The following is an 11311-nucleotide window of genomic DNA, read 5'->3' on the forward strand; positions in this document are numbered from 1 at the left end:
GTGACGATCGCGGCAATCGTTGAAATTAGTACATCGCTTCGTGAAAAGGAAATGGGCTTGGGGACGATGTCTCAAGTGCTGTGCTTGTTCTTCACCTGGGATGCGGGCACGCCTGCGAGATGTCCTTTTGCGGGGTGCGAGACATGCCAAATTTCTTTAGAAAGTAAATAATGGAAAATACAAATTAATATTATACTTTTTTTTACGATTGGGAACCAAAGGGGGTGCAGGCTACAGTAAAGGTGAAGAATCAGTGACCTCGTGGACGACACGTGGAGGCGGAAAGCGTCCGGGCGTTCGGCGACCGCGGAGATGGAGCGACGATTCGCTTTGTGTGTGTGCGGGAGCGAGGGGGGCGGCAGTGGCAGCAGCGGGCCGCTGGGAGGGCTTTGTGGCTGTCGCTCATCCAGAAGGATCAAATTTTCTGCGCTGTTGCAGACAAAGTGCACGGGATGTCCAAAAGTAATGTCGTAAAATAATAAGACCAATAATTCGCTGAATGTAGACAAACGGCAACGTTTGGTGTGCACGGTAGACGTGCAGTTTCGCAATGTGGGAGGGAGTGCAGTTATTTAACTTTCAGTAATGACCGATGTGAAACAGCAAACAAGGGAAGCAGAACACGAACCATTGGGGCACAACGCTCCTCCTCAGTCATGAGCCATCCCCCCCCCCCCCCCCACGTCTTGGCACAGCACACATGGCACACGAGTGAACGGGTGTGTAAGAAATAACAAAAAGAATGCACGACGCCTTCACTGCGGTGCCGCTGCCGGTGTGTTTGGTCTCTCCCATTGGAGGCCACCTCGGGCTGACGCTCACAGCGGTGCAAGCTTCAGCAGGCGCACACCACAGGAGGAGAATAAAAAAAAGAGCCCCACCTGTTATCAGAAAACGGTGGGTGGCACGGTTTGACAACGGAAGTGCATCCCAGGCATGTGGCACCACTCGTTAACCACTTGAATAATGAGAACTCGCGTCGTCTCCCTCCCTCTGTGTGGGCGCCCTCTGTACCAGCGTGCACGGCACCCTCGTGTTCACCTTCTGAAGCGCTCGCTCGTCACCGTGGCATGCGCGATAACCACCACCACGTGACTTTTATTTCGTGTTGTGCGCGGTGCATTTAGCGCCATAGCGCGTGGATTTATAGCGTTTGTTTGTTTGTTTGCTGGTGGCTGTGTATTTTATATCGAAATCGCCTCCAGTGCTGTTGCTGCTGGCGGCAATAAAAGTTGTTTAAAAGTCTGTGTGGCCGCCAAGAGACACCCCCCCCCCCTCGTGTGGCATTCATTTGATTGAACGTTGGGGGCGAGCGCAAGAGGGGGTGGTGTTAACAGCGACCGTCACTTTCGTCTCAGTGGTGCTCATGGTTTTGCAGACTGCACCAGGTAATCATTCAAGGCCAAGTCGACGTAAAGGACCGGTCCACATAGGACTCGCGATCAGCCGGCTCCGTGAAGAAGCAGTGGTGGTAACAAGTGTCGCCGTGTACGCCCTCCGGTGCTAAAGCGCTCACTGGATATTTCCCGGGTCGCTTCTCGACTTGAGTGTCATACAATGAGTAGCCACAGCCGTATTGAGAGGTCGACTGGATGTGGTGTTCTGGCCATGGGGTCCACACCAGCCCTCTCTACCCAGAGGATTCCTCGGTCTCGCAACACCACACGTGCTGCCGGGGGAGGAATGATAAAGGTGGCGCATGGGACAGTCTTTTCCAAACACATGCACGCTTCGATTAGCGCCTGTCAAGCCTGTGATGGAGTGGACATCACCGACATCTGAATCTTTAGTGGTTCCTCTTATGGACCACACGAAATAAGAACTGTGATTCTTATCTCAACAAGGGGCTCATTGTGCATGAATTATTGAAAAAATAAAAACCAACCGAAACGTGGCCCGACCTGGAGCCGTCGACGTCACGGCTCACGAAGCCGTGCTGCTCACGCAGCAGGACTCCCGTCAAGCCTTGCGTGCCACGCGATCTCCGCGTTGTACGACTTGGGCACAAATACTGTAGTGTGCGACGAGTATGCGGATCCTTTCAACGCTGAACTTAAAAAGGGAATGAGGCGGGAAGGACGTGGCTGCGTGTAAACGGAAATGACCGTGCAGTTTCCGCGTTTCGCTCTCAAACTGCAAACCGACACGGGGCACGGTCATCACGCCACAAGAAAAAATACTTTTATTATTGAAGCAAATTGTGAATGAACAGACAGCTAAAACTGTGCGTTTGCTCAAATTCATCTAACGACGATTTGAATGTTTATTCAAATAAAACTGCAAACATAATACGTTCTTAATAAAATAATATGTTCTTAAAATAAGCCCTTGCATCTATAGTATTGGCCCTGAGTATTCGCACGAAGCCACGCGTCTTAACAACGCGCCCGCCGATTATTCAGCTCACTTTTGTTTTGCGGACGAGTGACCTTCACACAAGCAGTTAGTGTTCCCCTGCAGTTGGGTCAAGGTGCCAACAAGCCATCAACGAGCTCCCTCGGCTCTCTCTCTCTCTGCGCCCTCTCGTTCCACCACGGCGTGCACAGGCCACCTCAAAGGGAGGAGCAGCAGCTGATCTCATGAGAAAGCAATGTGCGGTTGCCACAGCAGCTGGCGATCGAAGCAAGGCCGCCCAGGGGTTCCCATAAACCTGGGGTAGGACACCGCGTTGCGAGGCCCCCTTGTGCGCGAGGCTTCGGGGCCGATTGCCCCTATTTAGCCCAGCCTCTCGGGGGTCATGGGGGGGGGGGGGGGGGTCAAAGCAGCACGGTGGTGTTTAGTGGATTTGAGCATCGCTCGTCTCCTCTCGGGTTGCCTTTGGATTTGAGCAAATGTATTATTGTTGTGTTCCACTGTAAAATGTACATGGCAGTGTCCGTGTGGCAGTGGCGATTGATACGCTGTGTACATGGCACACACGAGACAGGCCCAATGCGACGCCACATACCTCACTTCGGGGGGGGGGGGGGGGGGGTGGGGTTCATTCATCAAAAACTGCAGCCCGTCATTTAAAAAAAAAAGCTGTTTTCTAAAGAAAAAAAATCTTTCTTAACTTGTGAACTATAAAAATGGTACATTTCTCAGGTTTTTCTTATATATAAAAACAAATGAAGTATACAGGGAGCATACAACATTTGGTACATTGTTTTAAATATACAAAGCATTTTTAAATACCCCTAACAATGTGTGAAAAAAAAGCAACCGGAAATGTAAAATTGTGGGTTGATTTTCCCGTCCGGGGTTGGCGGCCCGGCCGGGTCGAGGCAGTAACAGTCCCTGATGGTCCACTGCGCTGGCTGCGCCGCGGGGTAGTGAGGAGGAAACCGATGATTGTCGTTTATTTTAAAAAAATAAGTGTAAAGTGACAGTTGTGCAGAGGTAAAAAAACAACGGCGAGCAGGGCATCTGTACCGGATTTGGTTTGCCGGAGGTGAGGGCACGGCGCTCAGCGTGCGCAGGGCAGCCTGCCGGGGTTACGACGGCGCCGTAGCAGTGTGCGCATGCCCGACTGGGTGGGCGCCCTCTTCTCTTGACCGGTGAAAAATGTAATGTCAGGCAACCTCGACGGCTGCCGACGAAAATGTATCCTGCATGAAATCAGTGTGCAGCAGCAGCTTCCAACAGAAAGTGCAGGATACATTATAAAAAAATAAACTCGGCCTCATTGAAACTCACAGCGGTACACACACCCTGCAAATAGTCACCTTAGGTCAAGTAAATTAAAATGCACGCGCGCCTCAAGGCGTCGCAGAATTGAGGATTTTTTTGCAGAGTTCATCCCATTCATCTGTCCGACCGTCCGTGCGCCACGATCACGAGGAGAGCTTCTTCAACTTGTCGAGCGTAGAGAGCAGGTGCCTCCGCCTCGCCTCCTGCCGGCACTTCTCCACCTCCAGCCGCCGCTCGTCCGTGCCGAGCGAGCGCGCCAGCTCGGCCGCCTTGCGCAGGATGAGCACCTTGGCGGCGCGCTCGTTGGCGCGCAGCTCGGGCACGGAGTCCCGCAGCGTGACGAAGCTCGAGCGCAGGCCGTCGCGCCGCTGCCGCTCCAGGATGTTGTGCGTGCGCCGCCGCTCGCTCTCCTCCGTGTCGGAGCCGCCGCTGCTGCTGCTGCTGCTGGCGCTGCTCGGCCCTCGGCTGCCCCACCGCTCCGCCGACGGCCGGGGCTTCGCCACGAACCGCGACGCGGCGGCCGTCGCCGAGGCCCCCCAGCGGGGTCGCTTGACCGGCGGAGGGCTCGGCGGGCTGGGCGCGGCGTAGTTGTGCTGCTGGTGGATGGGGATGTGGCAGCCGTGCCGCACGGCGCCCCACGGCTCGCGGCGGGGCGGCCGCGTGCCGGCCGTGTTGGTGTTGACGGCGACGCCGCACGGCGCGCGCCGTCTCGACGGCGCGGGCTGCTTCTTGTCGACCGTCACCACGTCGATCTCTTCCTCTGCGCCACGGAGAGAGGGAGGTTGAGGCCGGCGCGCGATCATGCGTGGCGGTAAAGCGGCCTGTCCTGCGCGTGTAAAAAGGTCGCCGCCAAAACGGTTATAGAGCCTCGTGACGCAAGCGTTCGTGTAGCTGGCGCCCCAGCTCGCGTCTGGCAAGTGCAGCGGCAACATTTATAATCCAGAATGGAAAAATCTACGTTAATTTAATGGAATTTTTTTACACCATTCGCAAGCTGAGAATTGTGATTTCTAACGGTACAATTTTAGCTGTAAACAATGTTGCACGGTATTTGGCCCAACTTTTAAAAAGACTCCAATGCTGGCAGATTACCCCAGGCACCTCACACTAGTTAGAATCTCTAAATATCTCATGGAAATATTATTTTCCAACATTCATCTTTAGTGTTTATTCGAGATTCAACAGCAGCCAGGAGATCCACTCGGCACATCCAAAACCAATGCCCTTGTTTGCCCCACCAAGCCGTGCCAGGCCTTGCTTTCTAAGAATTGCCGAGTCCGTGACGTCCGCGAGAGGACGGCGAGCAAGCCGCTGAACCCTCGGCGCACCCCGCTCCCCGCCGGGCCCTCTGGCTGCCATCCAGTCTCGAACGCGCACCACATTTAATCTGCCGCAGGGCTGGCATAAAGCGCTGCACTGCGCGTGACCTCAACGCGTGGCGGCGACCCTAGGTAAAAGGGCTGCTGCGCGCTTTTGTCCTCCACCGCGGCGGCAGAATTAACGACGGCAGCAGTTTACGTTTTCACCGCGCCGGGGGGGGGGGGGGGGGGGGGGCTCAAGGGACGGCAAACCTCCAAAGCCAACTTCAAAGGAATTATTTCAGCCGGTTTGGTATTGCCGAGATAATAGTCGAGTGGATAACGGGAGCCAGTTAATAACAAAACTGTTGGGCAAAGTCTCTGACCGCAGAGCATTGCCGCTTCTACCACAACAACATCCACGTTAATTTGAGCGGTTAATCCACTGCACTAACATCGGTGATGAGTGATACCCGATCTGTCCCTGCCTTACCCATCCTCCCCCCGCTTTAGCAACCCACACTGGCCACCGTGGGGTGAAAGTAACATTACGACCGACACCACCTTAATTATCGCTAGATTGGGAATGGCTGGAACTTGTTATCTTTTAAACATTTCTGCGTTACCGCAGACTCCGTGTACTCTACGCAGCCACCAACTTTGGCGCCGCCACCGCATCGTTCAGGCAACCCGCGCGCGCACCCCGTCGACGCTCACCCGAGTCCGTGGGAGGTTCCGTCTCCGTCTGGCTTGGGCAGGGGCTGAACCTCGACGGCGTCGACGGCTCTATCACGCGGGGGCTCAGCGGCTCGGGGAAGCACGGCTCGGAGCCGCTCGGCGTCGTCGGCGTGGCCGGAGTCGCCGGCGCGGCCAGGCCGGCGTCGGGCGGCGGGACGGCGGGCTCCTCGCGCATCGGGCCGGGAGGCCGCGTCGCCTCCGACCGCCGCCGCTGTTCGACGGCCGCGGCCGCCGCCCTCTCCACCTGCTCCCTGGCGTCGAACGCGCTCCACATGCAGTCCTGCCGCAGGCCCGGCACCACGGTGGACCCTTCCGCGAGCAGGTCGTTGATGAAGTCCTCGGCGCTCTCCTGCTCCTCCTGCTCCCTCAGGAACTCGGAGACGAGCTCCAGCGTGTCGGAGCCGGGCAGCAGGTCGGAGCCCGGGTCCCAGCCGTCCGTGGACAGGAAGCCGAGCTCGTGCTCAAAGTCGGTGCAGCCCGGCGAGAGCGGCGGCGTGGGCAGCAGCTCGAACCGCTTCCACGTGTCGATGGTGTCGTTGGGCTCCATGAAGGGATACAGGCTGCAGTCCTCCTGCTCCACGCCGTCGCAGTTGAGGAGCTTCTGGACCTCCAGCGCACGGTCCAGAGCGCTGACGTGCTCCGAGCCCATGGCGGCAGAAAATCCGTGCGGGGCGAGGATTCAGGGCCCGGGGGTGGCGACAGATGCGGAGCTGCAACGACGGTCGTGAAAGAAACGACAGGTACGTTAGGGATGAACGCAATGCGGAACTTGAGAGCCAAGTGAAAGTGCATCTTTGAAGCATTGAATAAAGGGGATATTCCATAGACAGCATACAGACGAAATTTCTCTCGACTTTTTTTAAGCGAATTACTTTTCATTTTTAAATCCCACACCCTTAATTTAAACAAGATTTTGACCACCCAGATGACTCGTGAATTAATAATGCATACAAGAAATGTTTACGTTTTACAAGAGTGAAACAAAAGCTCTTAAATAAATGCCTACAACTTGTATCAGGCACCCGTAGTAGATTGGTGCAGTCTCCAACTATTATCAACTCAAAAATGTCTCAAACCTCTCATCCCGACTGATATTTAATGAAGCGAACGGTCCGTGAAGGGAGCGCTGCCCAGTTCTGTAGAAGCGAGTGGAGGAGAGACGCTCCAGGAGGTGGCGCTGGAGGCCTCTGGGCGCAGGGCCAAGTAGCGCAAAGGGTGACCGAGGCCCCGCCGCCGCATTCGGGGCTCGTCACGCAATCAGTGCCTGCTCCATCGCGCCCAGCGCCCCTGGGCGGTGGTAGATTCGAGTTCACCGGAGACTTTAAATTGCACAAGATCCCTCCTGGTCGCCGGATTTAAAGTGTCACCCGCTAGCCGGTGTTTCTACTCCCAATGTACTTGCACGCCGAGAAAAGTGGGCGCTTGGTGGACAACATCGCCACGCGTTGCCACCGAATAACGCATGCCGGCGGCTTTGGCAGAGATTGCTCTCATTCGTCACGACGAGGGTACGCTTCGATGTATACATCTAGAATTACACAAAGTAATGCACTGGAATGTAATTTTCCTATATGGTTTGGTGTCATATTCTGCAAGTTCGAGGCGTCGTATTGTGAGAACAAGTGGAGCGTGTTTGGGGCAAGATGCCCCCCCCCCCACCCCGTGGTCAAGACCAAGCGCGGGGTGGCAGCGAACGGAGCCAACCGCTCGGCGACCGCGGAGATGGAGCGACGAAATCCGCGCGTGCGCAGGAGCAAGATGGATCGTTGCCTTGCGAGGCCGCGAGATATATAGGACGTGCAACATTCCGCAGCATGCCTCGAGCCACACGTTGATAACTCACGGTTGATGTTACGTAACTATACAGCATGCGTGCAAACAGCCACCTCTCACGGCCCTGCGATAACCCACCCAGCACCTACACGAGATCCAATATCATTGCTCCATCTCCTTAGAGGACGTACTCTAGGACGCGTTCCGTGTATTTACAGTTTGACAACACGTTATTTTCAAACGCGCCGTAATAGCAGCAACCACCCACTAATAATTTGCAGCCTTCATCAATCCACTGCTGGATGAATAGTTAAGTCTTTCCCACCCCGTGTTGGCCACTCTCGGGCGTTACGGAGGCGAAATGTCAACTACCTCGCCTGTTTAAACACTTAGTAGGCTTTCGCGAACAATATTATTAATAATAAAAGGTTTTTGGGTTAGATCGCGTTTTCTATAAATGTGCCGTAACCCTCCACCACCCGACACGGCCAAACAGTAAAAGTGCGTCACATTTACAAAAGACAAATATCTCTCTGCCCGTGGTCGCGTGGATTTTTTCTCTCCGGATCCTCCGCTTTTTTCTCTCCACATTTAGAATGAGCATGCTTTAGAGTATGTGGCTGCTACATTTCCACATGACAAGCCACATCGTTGAGCTATCATGTGGCCATGTCGCTGCTGAAAAAGAGCGATTTCGCCGAGTGAGCTTTATCTGGTAATAAAGTAAAAAATGTTAAATATTTAATATTTTGACCATACTTCACCACGCTGGTCAGTGCGTAGTTGAAGGCCCGTGGGTGCGGTGGGGGGCCTTGGACCGATCGCTCGCCAGTGATGTTAACCGTGGCCGGGAATCGATCATCTGTCCGAGCTCATAGCGCGATGCGCTAACCACTGCGCCACCACTCCACCCCGCAGACCGACACACATCGTCAACTCCTGTCCGGGACGCGTTACGAGACGCGACGAGGCAGCGAGCGACTGGGAGGGGGGGGGGGGGAGGTCCCCGTCCCCCGACGCACCGGCAGCAGGCGAGGCCAACGTTTAAACTGCGGGGCTTCCACTCTCACCGTGGACACAGCCTGCCGCTTCCACTGCAGACATGTGGCCAGCGCGTCAAGTATGTTTAACAATCACTCGGCTCAGAAGGAGACGCCAAACCCTCGATAGAGTCGCCCGCGACATCACTTACCGGCGAGTGCAGCAGCAGCGAGCCACGGATTCTCCAAAAAGAATCTCCCACGGCAAGCTGACGATGCTCCGAGTTTGGTTTTCGAAGAATGCTGGCCCGATCCAATGCGATCAGATCCGATTCCACGGGGTCGCGCTGAGGCCAAGATCACAGAAAGATGCAGAGGGCATGCAGAGTCGACTACAGTGGTGCTGGTGGTGGTCGAGCGTGAATGCGCGACGCGTGCGTCCGGCGTGCGGGATTTAACCAGGGTGTGGAGGCGCGCCCCTCCCCCCCCCCTTCGCTCGTAAATATTCATCAGCGCCCGCACGCGCGCGTGGTGCAGGAGGAGGGAGGGAGGGGCGGGGTTGGGGCAGAAAGCAGCGCAGCGATTGTGGCCGGGAATTGTATTATTCATGTTATTGTAAGTGGGATTTAAGTTAATCTCCCTTGTTGCCAATTGGATTAAAATAATAACATGTTATATATATACTGTATATCGATTTTGGGAAATGCTTTCACCCAGTTAGGAATTAACTATGGCTTACTGATGCTTGAGTTGTGTTTTAATTTATTAGATGGGTTAGATGGGTGATCCTGTTTAGTCAGTTCCACGGCGACTTCACACGCGGGAGGTCCGTGCGCAGCAACAACAGAATGAGGACAATCACTGAATCATGTTGTCTGTTTATCTCCTAAAGTGGATAATTTGGTCCAGTGCGAAAGAAGTTCAACACACGTGCAGATAGTGAAAATTAGTTACGTTGTATTAAATACATTTTAAATTTGTTATTTTTTGTTATTGTCTTTGAACTTATCTACGTGAATTTACCGATAGACCCAAAGAATAAAATTTAACGTGTGCACTTGTGCACGACTGCCAACGCAGCCTATTCATTTAAATAAGCGTTTAAATGTAATTATGTATTTAAACGACACCCCCCACCCCCACGGCTGATTTCCATCCTGCGCGGCGACGTCACGGAACGGGGCTCGCTGCTGCTGCTGCTGCTCTCTCGCCGCGTTAGCATCTCAACACACCTTGCGTAGAGGGCGCTGCGAGCAATTCGCATGCACATACGCCGATTTCCATTGCATGTGCGCCGCGGGTGGGGGCGTCAGTCCCGTTCAGGCTAAACCAGCACGGTGAGGGCGTCAGTCTCGTTCAGGCTTTACCACGCGGGTGGGGGCATCAGTATCGTTCAGGCTATACCGCCGCGGTGGGGGCACAATGGGGGGGGGGTAAGGGGGTGGTTTGGGAGGAGGCGGGGTCAACCCACCAAATTTCCCAGTCCTGGAAATTCAAGTCTCCTTCTCTTACTCGAAAGCAAAACGAGCAATATCTGTGGAGGTTTCATTGGCCATGCCCAAATATGGTCCGCGCCCGGTTCCGCTCGGGTTTTTTTGCTTTCCCGAAGCCATGGAGATTGGATCGCTCCGCCAGATTCTGGCATCACGCCGCCGCCTGGCGCAGCAGCAGCCGCCTGGCGCAGCAGCAGCAGCAGCCGCGCTGCTGCTGCTGCTGGGCTCGCGTGCCAAGTTGGGGAGTCGCCACGCACGCAAACGAGTCGCTAGATGTCGCGCTCGGTTGACCTTCCAAAGTTGCCAAATGTGTCACTACGTCTACCAACGAGTACAGCAATGTGCAACCATGTAGACGCATAAGTATGGCGATGCATTCGTTTTTTTTTTATTCCAAGTTTAAAACTGTAAAAACCTGTTACAAGTGAACAATCCTCGTGGAGGTGTGGGCGTGGCTCGTTAGGCAAAGGTAAAGGTGCAGTCCTGCAATTAACTCCCTCGCCTGGTATGCAGGAGGTCCGAGGTTCGATCGCGACCCTGACGCCTGCTGCTGCTGTATAATTGGAGTTTGTGGTGTCTCTCTCCCCGTGATCGCGTGGATCTTTCTCCGGGTCCCCCGATGTTTCCTTCCACACTTAGAAACATGCGCAGAATTCTAATAACATCTCACCATTTGGGTTCAGATTGGGGGGGGGGGGGCATTCCTCTTAATCGAGCCTCTCCAGGTATCTCCATCGATTCCCACGTGAGCATTGAAGTCGCCCAGTCAGACTGTGGAGTCGGTCGTCGTCAATCTGCCAAGCACTGCGCCCACTGTCTCCAAGAAGGCCGAATACTCTGAACTGCTGATTGGTGCATAAGCACAGACAACAGTCAGAGCTTCCCCTCCTGAGACGCGAAGTCTCATTGAGGCGACCCTCTCATCCACTGGGACAATCTCCAGCTGAACAGCACCCAGCCGGGGGCTTGTGAGTATCCCCAGGGGTTACTCCGCAATAGGAGAGAGATCGAGAAGTTTGGTTCCAGTGACAATGCTGTGCGTGGAGGTGAGACCAACTATATCTAGTCGGTACCTTTCCACCTCCACCAACTAATTTATTTAGAACGTGTTTTTGTGCTTAGTGTTGTTACCCTTCACCCGCACCTCTGATTAGCACGGTTGGCTACTTACGGTGCGAAGGAAGGACAACAAACAAACATACGCGTGGCGAGAGGGCCTTTGTTCGGCAGTAGATTAACAAAATACATATTCACAACGCGGGGGGGGGGGGGCTCCTCTTCCCCACCATGCCCCCCGTGTATGTAGTTCAGATGAACTGCCGACGAGCAGCTGAGGGCATGGGGGGGGGTGCAGCATGCG

General features: G+C 54.6%; 1 protein-coding gene across 2 annotated transcripts; it reads right to left on the reverse strand.

Annotated features, from left to right (window-relative positions):
• Positions 1-2159: 2159 nt before the first annotated feature.
• LOC133352988 (N-myc proto-oncogene protein-like) lies at positions 2160-8899 on the reverse strand. 2 transcript variants are annotated; one of them, XM_061569047.1, is made up of 3 exons: positions 8671-8899; positions 5685-6415; positions 2160-4429 (listed from the first exon to the last, which is right to left on the reverse strand). In XM_061569047.1, the coding sequence occupies exons 2-3, from the start codon at positions 6352-6354 to the stop codon at positions 3813-3815; spliced, it is 1287 nt and encodes a 428-aa protein (XP_061425031.1). In that variant the 5' UTR covers positions 6355-6415; positions 8671-8899; the 3' UTR covers positions 2160-3812. The 2 variants fall into 2 exon arrangements, with proteins under 2 accessions (XP_061425031.1, XP_061425030.1); XM_061569046.1 differs by having other exon boundaries at positions 2160-4495.
• Positions 8900-11311: the final 2412 nt, after the last annotated feature.

Source organism: Lethenteron reissneri, chromosome 42 (genome assembly GCF_015708825.2).
Source record: "Lethenteron reissneri isolate LAM-NWPU_2019-01 chromosome 42, ASM1570882v1, whole genome shotgun sequence".
In the NCBI taxonomy this organism is placed as follows: Eukaryota; Metazoa; Chordata; class Hyperoartia; order Petromyzontiformes; family Petromyzontidae; genus Lethenteron; species Lethenteron reissneri.